The following is a 16,486-nucleotide window of genomic DNA, read 5'->3' on the forward strand; positions in this document are numbered from 1 at the left end:
AGAGCAGAGCGGTGACGTCACCGCTGTGCTGCTTTCACTTTCACTTTGCGGCGCTGAGTCAGAGGAGGAAGCAGACTGCAGGGGACGCAATGTGAGTATGTGCTGTTTGTTTTTTTTACATTTTACGCTAGTAACCAGGGTAAACATCGGGTAACTAAGCGCGGCCCTGCGCTTAGTAACCCGATGTTTACCCTGGTTACCAGTGTAAAATATCGCTGGTATCGTTGCTTTTGCTTTCAAACACAACGATACACAGCGATCGGACGACCAAATAAAGTTCTGGACTTTATTCAGCGACCAGCGACATCACAGCAGGATCCTGATCGCTGCTGCGTGTCAAACGAAACGATATCGCTAGCGAGGACGCTGCAACGTCACGGATTGCTAGCGATATCGTTATAATGTCGTTTCGTGTGAAGGTACCTTTAGAACAGGAAGATAAGACTCTGCCTACATTCCCGCCACAGAGCACAGGCATATTATTAACTGCAAACTTCTAACACTGATTACACAAGAACCATGAGACTGATTTCTTCACCCCAGGTATAATTTTAATCAGTTTAACAGCACCAGCCTGACAATGCATGTAGTTTACCATTCACAATTTCATTCCACTTTGAATTTCTTTCTTCCGTTTCAGTCCATTGTATGGTAAAATGAATGATGTCATTCAAAACTACATCTTGTCTTGCAAAAAATCGTGCCATCGCACAGCTCTGTCAACAGAATATTGAAAAAGTTATGAATTTTGGAACAAAGGAGGAAAAAATACAAAAATGAAAAGTCACATTGAGGTATTCAGAGAGTTGTACATAAACCAATGACAACAATGCTCAATGAACTTAAGCAATGATGTAAAGAAAAGTGAGACAAAAGTCTGTCAGAACGATGGGAGAGACTGGTAAAGTCATGCACAAAATGATTACTGCAAGTTATTGCTGATAAACGTCGTTCAACAGGGTCTTGACTTCTTGACTCGTAGGGTTCACTTAATTTTTCACAATCTGATTCTGCATTTCGGCCTAGTTTTTGATACATAATGACATTGTGTAACATGTATTGCTGTTCCGATGTATTTGCCTATATTTAAATCCAGTTGTTTTTTTTTTAATTATGTATTTAAAATCATAAGATGCCAAAAGGTGTGTACTTACTTTTTATGCATGTTGTTTAGTCATGGGTTGTAATCCTGCACCAATGAATAACGTGGAATAAATCTCCTGCAATCTAGCATGTGCGGGCCAGGTGCCCTGCTTCTGTCTTCTCTTTTTCTTCTAATTGAATTGTGGCCATTAAGCAATAATTAGGGGAAGGGGCAGGTACTGCTTCCATTGGACCACCTGATCCTGTGATCGCCCGGTGTCCGCAGCATGACAGGGCAGCTAACATTTAGCAGACCCAGATCTTCACCTGTGACTAATATCCCAACAGTGGGCAGTTTTCCCCTGTAACTATGTAGAAATCGCAGGAATGTGAGATGTCGTCATGGACAGGAGGCAGATCAAGAGTGAACAGGTTTACTAACAACACTTATACTCTTTGCAGGGAGTGGCAGGACACGGGAGATGTGTTAGGGAGAAGGGCAGAACTGGGAGCTAGGACGGCGTAGGGCAGGAATGAACGATAGTTCGATAGGAAGAAACAAAGGCAATAAAACTTATCAGTCTATAGTGTTCTTGATTGCAGCGTTTCGGTTCTCCAACGGTGACACCGACAACAGAGGCACATGACGTCTAAGAGGTGTCTGTAGAGGACAGGGCTTCAATCCTCGGAGTGGGTGAAGAGTCTTTGAAGGGTGCGGGGAGTTCCCGCACTCATGATTGCCAAACACTGTGCTCAGTCCAGTATGAAGAACCGCCGGTACAAGGCTTTGCACTGCGGTGTATACAAGTACTTGGCTAAGAGGCTCTGGCCTAGTCACCTGCTTCTCACTGCGCTGCATGCACATTACAGTCTCTGGTTTCAACTGTGAGTCACCTCCTGGCACAGGATAGCGGGAAACTGACAGTCTGTCGTCTGTTGTGAACTCTATTTTTGGGCTCCCTCTAGTGGTCACAAGCGGTACTGTGTAGTGTTGTCTTTCTGCAGGTTGGCAGCATCAGCTGGTTCGTTATCCTTGGCTGGTTTCCTATTTAGCTCACCTGGATACTCAGTTCCTTGCCTGCTATCAATGTATTCAGTGCTCTTCAGATTCCTTGTGACTACCTTGCTCCCAGTCTCTCCAAGACAAGCTAAGTTTTTGTTTGTTCATTTTTTGATTATCAGCATTCATCATGTTTCTTGTCCAGCTTGCTAAAATGTGATTTCCTCGCTTGCTGGTTGCTCTAGGGGACTGAGTTTCTCCCCCCACACCGTTAGTTGGTGCGGGGGTTCTGGAAATCTCAGTGTGGATATTTTGTAAGGGTTTTTTACTGACCGCACAGAACCCATTTCTATTTTCTGCTATCTAGTATTAGTGGGCCTCATTTGCTGAATCTGCTTTCACCCCTGTGTATGTGCCTTCCTCTTACCTCACCGTTATTATTTGTTGGGGGCTTCTATATCTTTGGGGATTATTTCTCTGGAGGCAAGTGAGGTCTTTCTCTCTCTCTAGGGGTAGTTAGTTCCTCAGGCTGGCTCGAGACGTCTAAGATTTTAGGTACGTTCACCGGCTACTTCTAGTGTGTTTGGATAGGTTCAGATTTGCGGTCAGTCCAGTTTGCCACCTCCCTAGAGCTTGTCCTATGTTTGTTACTTAGCTGGAGTAATTTGTGATCCTCAACCACTAAGGATCATAACAGTCGTCCACCTACAGTGGACCTGTACGCAGGGGAACTGTCAAGTGGGCCTGCGCTCAAGGGATGCTTTGGTTTCACAGCCGACACTGCACCCGACTGTCCGCTTAGCTTTCCCGCCTGTACTCTCTTGGGGCAGCGCATGTGCAGTACTCACGGTCTCTTACTGTACGGCACCTGGTTATCTCTGGCGATCACTGGACACACACTGCATGTCCCGCTCTCCCTGGTCCCCGCTGTTGGCGGCGGGCGACGCTGATCTGCTTGGTGCAGGTGCTCCCGGACAGAGCACTACTCTCTGGTTGTTGCAACACCCGGCTCAGCTCTGCTCTGTGTACACGGCTCTACCCGGCTCTGCTCTGCACAGCTCTGCTCTGCACGGCTCTCACTCTCCAGGTTGCGGCTGAGCACACTTCTCCCCTCAATGCAGCAGTCCCCGTCCTTCAGGCCTGCTGCAGCACTCTTTGGAGGGGAAGCAGAGCACGCTCCTCACTGCTCTGTTCTGGCCCCTCACTGCCCTGCTTCGCGCTCTTTTTCCCTCTTTTCTTCCGCCCCCCCCTCTGACAGCAGGAAGCCCCTCCTCTCTAGACCTTCTCCCAGGCAACAGGGGGAGGTCCACTTCACTCAGGTTTCCCCCGGGAACAGTGGATGCAGCCTCTCTAGTTCCGGACCCAGCATGCAGGTACCTGCTGCCTTGTTGACCCCCTTACAACTACAATAAATAGTGGATGGTAGGACCTTCTTTAGATGGATCATGTCTGTATATAACGCAGAGTATATAGCGTAACACTATACACTCATCTATGTTTATTGACTACTGCAACTCTTCCTTCTTGGTTAACCGAGTAATCAAGTAATGGAAATGGAGGAGTTGGTTGTATAAATCTAGGAGTGCGTTTTCAATATCGGATATAAGTCTTAATGAATGGGCATTTGACTGTTTCCCTGGAGACCTTTTATGACCTCAGGGAGCACATGATATATTAAAAAAGCAATCTACAAATGAAAACTAAAAACCATATTGCCAGTCCAAATACACACCGTTGTTTTCCATAATCTGAGACATTACATATTATACAGTATATCAGAATTATCAAAATTAGGGAGCCAATTCTAATACTTGACTGTAAATTTGAAAAAGTAAAGACTAATGAGTAGTGATGAACTAACGCGTTTGGATAATGTGTTATCCGAGCATGCTCGGGTGTTGTCCGAGTATCTTGGACTTGCTCAGATAATATGTTTGAGTCCCTGGGGCTGCATGATTTGTGGCTATAGACAGCTGCAACACATGCAGGGATTGTCTGTTTTGACCTGGTACAAAAGTGGTGCCATTAATCTAAGTTCCCAGCCCCTAGTAATATACTTACCAGCCACCATTTTCTCCTGTTATTGGCGCCGATCCGGTTGTCTTCTGGAGGTTGTGACCTCCAGTGTTGCTCCAGTGTTGTGATCCAGAAGTCACAACTCAATGTAAGTCTATGAGAGCCAGAAAGAGGTCAGAACGAAGCTCATAGACTTCCACTGAGACCTTGTGACCGTTACCTCTGAGTTGCGGTCACTCAGATGTTGCGGTCACAAGATGGTGGCACGGGACTGGATTGGTGTCTGGAAGAGCTGAAGACATGTGCTGGTAAGCATATTACTAGAGGATGGGAACTTGGATTACTAGCACCACTCCATCCCCAAAGTAAATGAAAAAAAAACCCACTGTAGTGGTGCATATTATGCCTACAGGAAAAAGGTCTTAATAGCTTCTGTGTAAGTACACAAATAGTACAGAGAGGCCATAAAATCAAAGTCAGACTCTTGTGGCAAGAAAGACCTTGTACCTGTTTGACACACTTCCATTTCTTGGATTCCCCTCCATGAAGTGGGTCATCCTCAACTTTCCCTTCTCCTATGGTCACATATGAGTGACATCTCATCCATTTGACAGTATATATAGAATTCTAGTCACAGCCTACATACAGTAGGTTATTTTGGTTTAAGTACATCACATTTTAAATCCTATACATGTAATCTATATTTGGTGTTACTTTCAGGAATGGCCTTCCCTGCCGATATCTTGGAGAACTGTAGCCATGATGAGCTGGAGAGTCTTTCAGAGGATTATTTGTCTTATCTTCGATGTGCTGACCCTGATAACCCAGAGTATTTATCATCGCGGGATGGAAGAGAGGTAATTTATACATAGATTCCCTTATTATTTTGTTTTTTTTTTCATACGTGGAAATCGCTGATGAATCACACTGATGGATGAACTGGACACTGACCAAATGCTGATGAAGATTGGATTAATCACACAGATGAAACCTCGACCATTTTTTTTTTTCGCTTACAAGGAAAATCATGGATGACTGAATGAGGCCTAAGTCTGTATGGCAATACTTCTGCTTTAGTGATCAGGTCGTTTTCTTTAGGTTATCGGCATAATATCTTTATTGAATTCCCTTATAGAGGGTGCTTACAAAAAATGTATGTGTCCAGAAACAAAAAAATATATGAAGCAGTCATAGTAAATATATGATATGTGTTGATCATTATTGGATTTTTTTTCCAGGTGCCAATCAGTCTTAGTACAGTAGGGTATGTGCCACTTTATGGAGGAGATCAAACACACAAAGTTCTGGCTCTTTTTGCACCTGAAGATCCACTGACAGGTAGGTCATTTCTAATTACTTTTTTTTTTGCATAGTTGAAATGAAGACATTTTTTATGTAAGCCACAAAGGTTGCAGCAATTAATGACATATTCACAGATCCCACCAAAGCCATGAAAGCAGATCTTTTAATAAAGTGCCACTTTTTGCAAATTCCTGGTAAACTTTTCTGTTACTTTTTTTTTCTTTTAAGCACTTTTCTTTTTTGTGTCATGCTTTTTGTTGCTGTTTTTTTTTTCAATACATATTTCAAAATACAAGTTTGTGATGTACAATAACAAATTGTATCGTGGTACCATGTTAGCCAGAAAAATCGATGTGAATACTTTTCTGCCCAATGATGACAAAAGTATTCTAGGAGTGATACCTTTATTGGCTAACCAGAAAATCATATGTTTGCAAGCTTTCAGAGCACAGTGGCTCCTTATCCAGGCAAGATTACCCATCGGGCAATAAAGGTATCACTCCTAGAATACATTTGTCTTCATTGGGCAGAAAAGTGTTCACATCGAAAATACAAATTTAAAATACGAAATGATTTTTCTTTCTCCCCATTTTGTAACTTTTTAACACAAAAAGTACCACATTTTGCAAAATGGCGCAAAATTGAGCACGCAAAAAAGAAACCTGGTGTACATAAAGTAACTCCGTAGGGAGTACATTTATGCTAGATTTTGCTACTTTTTAAAAGTCGCATTTGAGGAACCAGTCCTAAACATATGTAAAAGAGACATTTACATAAAAATCTGTAATCTAGCAAAATATTGAAAGACAGCTTTAAAAAAGGCGCAAATTGGTTGATGAATTTGTCATTAATTCAGAAGATTTCATGCCAAAAAACTGGCAAAAATGCAATGATAAACCTGGCCATATGTTCATATTTTAATCCGGCAAGCACATTAGGGGTTCTTGTTACTTGTTGGCATTAATAGTGGAGAATGCTCGTTTTTGTATCTGCTGGATCTTTAAAGGTGCTATTGAAATGAAATTCTCATAAGATGTTGGTAACAACCCATCAAATCCACACAGGCAAATAAATCAAGGTATAGATGTTCATAAATTAAGTTATGTCTAATAATGAGAAATGACACAGAGTAAACGTATTAAACACCCTTACTGAAATTTATCAATCCCTCGTACAAAAATCTTTGTTGGTAATGACCGCTTCAAGACGCCTCCTGTATGGAGAAACTAGTCTCAGGCATTGCTCAAGTGTTATTTTGTCCTATTCTTCTTTATTTAGAAATAAATTTACTTAGAAAATTGGTGAAGTGTTAAATCATTATTACCCTTGCTGTATATGGAAAAAAGAAGATTGCGCATTTTGGCATATAAATTGTCAATCCTGTTTGCACATAGGGTTAAGTATTGTTAAAGTGGTCTAGCAAGATTGACCCTTTCCTCTTTAGGGCAACAAGCATATGCGCCTAACCATTCTAAGTATACATGTGTATGAGTGAGATCGGGGAGATAGCTTTCAGCTTTGGTATTTGGCATAATTTAATGAAAAGATTGTCCTACAACAGGAGAAAGGACAATATTGAGACCAAATATCACATAGGGAAAATCATTATTATGGACACTATGATGTACAGAATAATACCCATCCAATTCAGTATACATTAATTGTTCCTCTACAGCTGTGGCACTACATCTTGCTCACCAATGGTGGACAATTGAGGACGTTGTTAGGACATCAAACCCTTCCCGGGAGGGTCTTCAGCAGGTAAGAGCCTTATCATAATCTACAAATCAGTGTTATATTTCCTTTTCAAGAAGTTGTTTAGTGTAAAATACATACATTTTTACATAATTCCTTATGTAATGGGGTGGTTGAGTTATTTAAGGATTTCTTTGTTCAGGACGGTCATCTATAAGGAATGACTTTCGCTCTGGAGGATCCTTTATTACTTGGACAGCCCATTGAATTTAATAGGAATTTAGTAATTCTTGATTGCTGGTGCGACAAACATATTACATATAATTAATGGAGGTCAAAGCAGCAGGATACAATGTAGTCAGCATTTTAGCAGATCGGTACATTACACATCGCTGCAGGTTATATAAATAATACATTATTGGCTTGGGCCTCATGGCTGTCATGCTCACCTGTTTTTTGGGAGGACCACAAGGGTTTTGGAAGATTGGGTATGGGGATTTCACTGGGTCCTCACCAGTATATTTTAATAGGATATTATTTGGGGGTGGATTTAATGTTAATCATTATAGATATGGATGTAATAAACTTTTCTCTTCAAAGTTAAAAGAAAAAATAACATTAGGAATAAGAAGATATTTAGATAATTATAAATAATTATAATATACTGTAAGGATAATTTGGGCATGCGTAAAAATGAGGATTCAAATATGACACATCATAATTGGGGGTCCTGTTTCAGGTTTTTCAGTCAAAAAATATTAATTACCTCTCCTTGAGATAGCACATCAATATCAGATTATTAAGGGTACGAAACCCTGCTGATCAGCTGTTACAAGCTTCGGTGGTGGCCGGATATAAGCACATGGAATCAGGGGTGAACCTAGCCTCTCTGCTGCCTGAGGCGAACGGAAAAATGGCGCCCCCCCCCCCCACACACACACACACAGTCCCTGCCTCACTGCCTGTGCACACACATCCCTCCACCGGACTCGGTAATCGCCGCTCGCAGTAGCATACCAGCAGAGGTGTATCTAGGGTTTCTGGCACCAGGGACAAGAATTCATTTTGGTGCCCCCCCTCCGCCAAGGACATATGCGATTTGCACACTCAGTCATGTACCGACGAGCCGCTCTCCCTAATGCTCTCAATGTTCAGTGAAAAACTGAGAGAAGCAGAAGAGAAGCTCATTGTCACAGGACCATGAGTATGAAAGTCGCATATGAGTGAAGTGTCCATGTGACGACTACTGGAACCTGCAGAGCTGAATCCTGACACCGCAGCTTCTGAATTCTCACAACGCATGCACTGCACACTTTTAGGATTCTCCCTTGCCGGTGGACGGTCATGTCAACACAAGCATGCGATTTGTATACTTCTGACCACATTCCAACTAGATGTGCCCGGCCTCGCTCAGTTCATTTTCATAGAGTGGGGCCGCACATGTCTAGTCAGCACGTGACCGCATTAATGTAAATCCCCAGCATGAGAGAATCCTGACAGCGTGCAGTGCGCACTGTGAGAAGTCAGAAGTCTGCAGTCACAAAGAATGACTGCAGACTCATCACAAACCTGGACATCCCCTTTAATGCTCCTAACATAAATAAAAACATGAGAGTTAGCATCACAAATACCATTTACATCCAGGTACCTTATAGATGGCGTTGACTCTGGAGCCGTTGTTCTTTTCTTCATCTTGTCCAGACCCCATGATGAGTTTTCTCAGCCACAGCCGTCTCTGCAGACTTCCATCTTCTCCGCTCTTTTGCAGAAAGTCTCCACAAGACGCCCTTAAAGATACAAGTGTCATTATAATGCTCCTGAATAAAAAATTGCCCTCACTATATTGTCTGCACAAAATATGACCCCCACACTGTCCCTCTTATGGTACATGCTCTTCACACTGACCTCTCCTTTCTATACCGGCCCCCTCTTCACACTGTCCTCTCACACTGTGTCCCCCCTATAGGGCCTAGTATTTATACTCCAAATTTATACTCCATCCTCCCACCCTGTGTGCATGGCTCCCCCATCCTTCTCCCCTGCGTGCATGGCTCCTCTATCCTCCCACCCTGCGTGCATGGCTCCCGCATCCTTCTCCCCTGCGTTCATGGCTCCCGCATCCTTCTCCCCTGCGTTCATGGCTCCCCCATCCTTCTCCCCTGCGTGCTTGGCTCCCCCATCCTTCTCCCCTGTGTGCTTGGCTCCCCCATCCTTCTCCCCTGCGTTCATGGCTCCCCCATCCTTCTCCCCTGCGTTCATGGCTCCCCCATCCTTCTCCCCTGCGTGCATGGCTCCTCCATCCTTCTCCCCTGCGTTCATGGCTCCCCCATCCTTCTCCCCTGCGTGCATGGCTCTTCCATCCTTCTCCCCTGCGTTCATGGCTCCCCCATCCTTCTCCCCTGCGTTTATGGCTTCCCCATCCTTCTCCCCTGCGTGCTTGGCTCCCCCATCCTTCTCCCCTGTGTTCATGGCTCCCCCATCCTTCTCCCCTGCCTGCATGCCTCCCCTATCCTCCCACCCTGCGTGCATGGCTCCCCATCCTTTTTCCCTTTCATACTCACCTCTTACCGCGTGGCACAGAACTTCCTGGCATCTCTGCAGCGTCTTCCTTCCTGTCTTCAGCGGTCACATGATAGCGTCATTAAGATCATGAATATGCGCATATTCATGACCTTAATGAGCGGTACCATGTGACCGCTGAAGACAGGACGCGCTGCCGGCGCTGAGACGCAGTTGCAGCCACCGCTGGAGGAAGGTGAGTATTACGTCTTCATGGAGGGGGGCGGGAAAGAGGGAAGGAGGGAGGGAGGGAGGAGGGGGGGCGGGCACTTGACCCCGGAGTTTTATAAAAAAAAAACAAAAAAAAACCTAGCAGCGCAAATCCAGTTAATACAGAATCTGCCGCCCCCTCTCTTCTGCCGCCTGAGCCAAAGAGCTCAACTCGCCTCATGGTAGCAGCGTCACTGCATGGAATAGAGCTGCACTGCACAGCTCTATTCATTGTGTAGTCGTCACTGCAATGTGCTGCAGAATAGGAGGTGTTCTTCAGTACCCGGGACCGGCCATTACACATTGAATGGAGCTATGCAGTAGAATAGGAGGTGTTCTGCAGTACCCGGGACCGGCCATTACACATTGAATGGAGCTGTGCAGTAGAATAGGAGGTGTTCTGCAGTACCCGGGACCGGCCATTACACATTGAATGGAACTGTGCAGTAGAATAGAAGGTGTTCTGCAGTACCCGGGACCGGCCATTACACATTGAATGGAGCTATGCAGTAGAATAGGAGGTGTTCTGCAGTACCCGGGACCGGCCATTACACATTGAATGGAGCTGTGCAGTAGAATAGGAGGTGTTCTGCAGTACCCGGGACCGGCCATTACACATTGAATGGAGCTGTGTAGTAGAATAGGAGGTGTTCTGCAGTACCCGGGACCGGCCATTTCACATTGAATGGAGCTGTGCAGTAGAATAGGAGGTGTTCTGCAGTACCCGGGACCTGCCATTACACATTGAATGGAGCTATGCAGTAGAATAGAAGGTGTTCTGCAGTACCCAGGACCGGCCATTACACATTGAATGGAGCTATGCAGTAGAATAGAAGGTGTACTGCAGTACCCGGGACCGGCCATTACACATTGAATGGAGCTATGCCGTAGAATAGAAGGTGTTCTGCAGTACCCGGGACCTGCCATTACACATTGAATGGAGCTATGCAGTAGAATAGAAGGTGTTCTGCAGTACCCGGGACCGGCCATTACACATTGAATGGAGCTATGCAGTAGAATAGAAGATGTTCTGCAGTACCCGGGACCGGCCATTACACATTGAATGGAGCTGTGCAGTAGAATAGGAGGTGTCCTGCAGTACCCGGGAGCGGCCATTACACATTGAATGGAGCTGTGCAGTAGAATAGGAGGTGCTCTACAGTACCCGGGACCGGCCATTACACATTGAATGGAGCTGTGCAGTAGAATAGGAGGTGTTCTGCAGTACCCGGGAGAGGCCATAACACATTGAATGGAGCTGTGCAGTAGAATAGGAGGTGCTCTGCAGTACCCGGGACCGGCCATTACACATTGAATGGAGCTGTGCAGTAGAATAGGAGGTGTTCTGCAGTACCCGGGACCGGCCATTACACATTGAATGGAGCTGTGCAGTAGAATAGGAGGTGCTCTACAGTACCCGGGACCGGCCATAACACATTGAATGGAGCTGTGCAGTAGAATAGGAGGTGCTCTGCAGTACCCGGGACCGGCCATTACACATTGAATGGAGCTGTGCAGTAGAATAGGAGGTGTTCTGCAGTACCCGGGAGCGGCCATTACACATTGAATGGAGCTGTGCAGTAGAATAGGAGGTGCTCTACAGTACCTGGGACCGGCCATTACACATTGAATGGAGCTGTGCAGTAGAATGGGAGGTGTTCTGCAGTACCCGGGAGAGGCCATAACACATTGAATGGAGCTGTGCAGTAGAATAGGAGGTGTTCTGCAGTACCCGGGACCGGCCATTACACATTGAATGGAGCTGTGCAGTAGAATAGGAGGTGTTCTGCAGTACCCGGGACCGGCCATTACACATTGAATGGAGCTGTGCAGTAGAATAGGAGGTGTTCTGCAGTACCCGGGACCGGCCATTACACATTGAATGGAGCTATGCAGTAGAATAGGAGGTGTTCTGCAGTACCAGGAACCGGCCGTTACACATTAAATGGAGCTGTGCAGTAGAATAGGAGGTGTTCTGCAGTACCCGGGACCGGCCATTACATATTGAATGGAGCTGTGCAGTAGAACAGGAGGTGTTCTGCAGTACCTGGGACCGGCCATTACACATTGGAGCTATGCAGTAGAATAGGAGGTGTTCTGCAGTACCTGGGACCGGCCATTACACATTGAAAGGAGCTATGCAGTAGAATAGGAGGTGTTCTGCAGTACCCGGGACCGGCCATTACACATTGAATGGAGCTGTGCAGTGGAATAGGAGGTGTTCTGCAGTACCCGGGACCGGCCATTACACATTGAATGGAGCTATGCAGTAGAATAGGAGGTGTTCTGCAGTACCCGGGACCGTCTATTAAACATTGAATGGAGCTGCGCAGTGCAGCTCTATTCCATATGTTTACATCTGGCCACCTCCGGAGCTTCTAACAGCTGATCGGTGAAGTTGTCGGAACCTAACTGATCAGATATTGATGACCTCTCCCATGATGCTCTTCAATATATTTTAAGCGGGCAACCCCTTTAAGAAATTATTTAAAAATTGGTTGCCGCTATTGTAAAATAACAAAAGCAACCATAACCACCTAATTTTACCATCATCGATCTACTGATTGACTTCAGCAGTCATGTGTTGGCCCCATACAGTTTAAGAAAAGACCGGGAATGCCGCAGGGGAGTGGGGTAGTTTTTGCTGTTTTACAAAAGTAGTTGTTTTTTATTTAAAAAAAAATTTCATTTGTTCTTAACCAATGTAGTTTTCCTTCTCTCCAAGGTGAAGCACTTGAAAAGTTATATCTTGACAAATGTGACATTATATTCACACTCGATGTATTTTATTTGCAGGTCAGGTCTCTGGGAGAAAGAATTGTTTTATACGTGCTAAATCGGATTATATATCGAAAGAAAGAAATGGAGAGGAATGAGGTTCCCTTCTTGTGTCACAGCAGCTCAGACTATGCCAAGATTTTATGGAGGAAGGGGGAAGCCATTGGATTCTATTCTGTGAAGCCTTCTGGTCAGTATCTTATTTTTCAGGTGGAATTCCAATATTATGTGTGTTATTAGCATTTGCATCGTAATTTAATCTGTGGAATTCAGTACTGAAGTGATCTGTAACGCCGCACAACGAGTATGAGATCAGTCTAAACAATGACTGCACTAGTGTACCAGGTAGGATTAAAGGGCTTGCCCCATCTGGACGACCCCTGTGGCCATCTACCAATGGCAGACCTCTTGGATTTTCAAAAAGGCCAAATTGTTGGTGCTTGTATGGCAGGTGCTAGTGTAACAGAAAGTGCCCGAATGCTTGGCGTGTCAAGAGGTACTGTCTCCAAAGTAATGACTGCGTTCGAAAGAGAAGGAAAAACGTCCGCAGCAAAGCACAGGTCCGCCCAAAAGTCAAAGTTGACTGAGAGAGACCGTTGGACTCTAAAGCGAATTGTAAGAGAGGATCGCAAGACCACGGCTTCGAAAATCACTGCTGAGCTCAATGAACACCTACAGAACCCAGTTTCCACGAAAACTGTTCATCGGGAGCTGCACAAATCTGGATTCCACGGAAGAGCTGCAATTAGAAAACCGCTGCTCTCAATGACAAATGTTTCCAAGCGTTTAGAGTGGTGTAGAAACCTCCAGAATTGGTCCCTTGAGCAGTGCAGACATGTGATATTCTCAGACGAATCATCGTTTACCCTATTTCCGACCTCCGGCCAAGTGTACGTTTGGAGACAGCCGAAAGAAGCATTCCATCCAGACTGCCTTCTCCCAACCGTAAAACATTGCGGAGGTTCTGTGATGATCTGGGGTGCTATTTCGTGGAGATCCGCCGGGCCAATGATATCCCTTCATGGAAGAATTAACAGCCAAGATTATTTAGGCATTTTGGGCGACCAAGTGCATCCAGTGGTTCAAGCTGTGTTCCCGGAGGGGAACCCCATCTTTCAGGATGATAATGCACCAATTCATACAGCTAGAATCGTTAAAGTATGGCACGAATAACATTCTAATGAAGTTGAGCATCTCATCTGGCCCCCACAATCCCCAGACCTCAACATTATTGAGCATTTATGGTTGATTTTAGAGATACAAGTTAGACGTCGATTTACGCCGCCATCGTCGCTCAAAGAACTGGAGGGTATTTTAACTGCAGAATGGGCTAAAATTCCTTTGGAAACAATTCACACCTTGTATGAATCCATACCTCGGAGAATTGAGGCTGTAATCGCCGCAAAACGTTGACCTACACCATATTAAGCTAACTTTTGTTGATGTTTCCAGGTGTTTCCATTATTTTGTCCAACCCATGTGTATATATATATATATATATATATATATATATATATATATATATATATATATATATATATATATATATATATATATACACTGCTAAAAAAATAAAGGGAACACTTAAACAACAGCATATAACTCCAAGTAAATCAAACTTCTGTGAAATCAAACTGTCCACTTAGGAAGCAACACTGTTTGACAATCAATTTCACATGCTGTTGTGCAAATGGAGTAGACAATAGATATAAATTATTGGCAATTATCAAGACACACTCAATACAGGAGTGGTTCTGCAGGTGGGGACCACAGACCACATCTCAGTACCAATGCGTTCTGGCTGATGTTTTGGTCACTTTTGAATGTTGGTTGTGCTTTCACGCTTGTGGTAGCATGAGGTGGACACTACAACCAGGGCCGGTTTTAGGCAAAGTAGGGCCCTAGGCAAAGTTTAAAATGGGGCCCCAAATGCTAACATATTGCACATCATACAGAAGCATTTCGGTTGTATTTACATGCGCTGATCTCAGGCCGCTAAACGAGTGTGATCGACAATACTGAAGTCGTTGATCGCTTGTTTCCCGGCCTCTTTCCACCATCTGAGAAAGAATGAAGGGGACAGAACGATTGCTAATAGATCACTAACAGATCACCATACAGTATCATGTTATCAGCAGCACATCTACAGTTTACACCGGCGATGTGCTGCTGAGAACAAGGATTTTTATTCCGGCATAAACAATCCAATCACCCAATGAATATGCAGCATTTTGCTTGTTTAGTATAATACACCCCATAGTCCTCCATATATTATAATGTGCACCACAGTCCTCCATATTGTAAAATGCACACCCCATAGTCCTCCATATAATATAATGTGCCCCATAGTCCTCCATATAGTATAATACACTTCCCATAGTCCTCCATATAGTATAATACACTCCTCATAGTCCTCCATATATTAAAATATACTCCTCAGTCCTCCATATAACATAATACACTCCTCACAGTGCTCCATATAGTATAATGCACCGCCATAGTCCATGTAGTACAATTCACTTCCCATAGTATAATGCACCCCATAGTTCTTCATATAGTATAATGTAGTCCTCGATACAGTATAATTCAGCCCACATATAGTATAATGCAGCCACCACCCCAGAGTATAATGCAGCCACCCCACAGAGTATAATGTAACCTCCCCATAGAATATAATGCAGCCCCCCCATATAGTATAATGTAGCCCCCTCATAGAGTATGATGCAATCACCCATCAAGGAATATAAATATAATACAGCCCCCCCATAGAATATAATGTAGCCCCGAACAAGATATAATACAGCCCACCTCCCCATAGAATATAATGTAGCCCCATCAAAGGGTATGATGCAATCATCCCTCATAAAATCTAATAAAGCCCCCCACAGAATATAATGCAGCCCCCCATAGTATATAACACAGCCTGCTCCATAGAATATAATGTACCCCCAAATATATAACACATCCACATAGTATATAACACAGCCTCCCCCATAGAATATAATATACCCCCATAGTATATAGCACAGCCCACATAGTAGTATATAGCACAGCCACTTAGTATATAGTACAGCCCACACAGTAGTATATAGCACAGCCCACACAGTAGTTTATAGAACAGCCCACGCAGTAGTATACAGCACTGCCCACAGTAGTATACAGCACAGCCCACAGGAGTATACAGCACTGCCCACAGTACTATACAGCACTGCCCATACAGTAGTATACAGCACTGCCCACAGTAGTATACAGCACTGCCCACAGTAGTATGCAGCACTGCCCATACAGTAGTATACAGCACTGCCCACAGTAGTATACAGCACTGCCCACAGTAGTATACAGCACTGCCCACAGTAGTATACAGCACAGCCCACAGGAGTATAAAGCACAGCCCACAGGAGTATACAGCACTGCCCATACAGTAGTACACAGCACAGCCCACAGGAGTATACAGCACAGCCCACAGTAGTATACAGCACTGCCCACAGTAGTATACAGCACTGCCCACAGGAGTATACAGCACAGGCCACAGTAGTATACAGCACTGCCCACAGTAGTATACAGCACTGCCCACAGTAGTATACAGCACAGCCTGTTATGACCCCAATGGCAGAGGGTCTCAGGAATCAATACCAAGTCTGCAAACACAAAAAACCAGCTCATAGGGCAGTGGTAACTGGGCTGACCATATATATCTATCCTAGCACCACAGATAGAAGTAGCCGGGGAACGTGCCTACGTTGGTTCTAGACGTCTCGCGCCAGCCGGAGAACTAACTAACCCTAGAAGGGAAAAGAAAGACCTTTCTTGCCTCCAGAGAAAAGACCCCAAAAGTTGGATACA

General features: G+C 44.6%; 1 protein-coding gene across 8 annotated transcripts in view; it reads left to right on the forward strand.

Moving 5' to 3' along the window:
• FAM169A (family with sequence similarity 169 member A) overlaps positions 1–16,486 on the forward strand; it is a 168,054-nt gene that overhangs the window by 52,450 nt on the left and 99,118 nt on the right. For all 8 annotated transcript variants that reach the window (XM_077287471.1, XM_077287476.1, XM_077287500.1 and 5 more), the window contains exons 2-5: positions 4,820–4,956; positions 5,338–5,437; positions 7,077–7,162; positions 12,662–12,833. In XM_077287471.1, the coding sequence (XP_077143586.1) occupies positions 4,820–4,956; positions 5,338–5,437; positions 7,077–7,162; positions 12,662–12,833 (495 nt within the window). The remainder of the gene's footprint in view (positions 1–4,819; positions 4,957–5,337; positions 5,438–7,076; positions 7,163–12,661; positions 12,834–16,486) is intronic.

Source organism: Ranitomeya variabilis, chromosome 1 (genome assembly GCF_051348905.1).
Source record: "Ranitomeya variabilis isolate aRanVar5 chromosome 1, aRanVar5.hap1, whole genome shotgun sequence".
NCBI classification, from domain to species: domain Eukaryota; kingdom Metazoa; phylum Chordata; class Amphibia; order Anura; family Dendrobatidae; genus Ranitomeya; species Ranitomeya variabilis.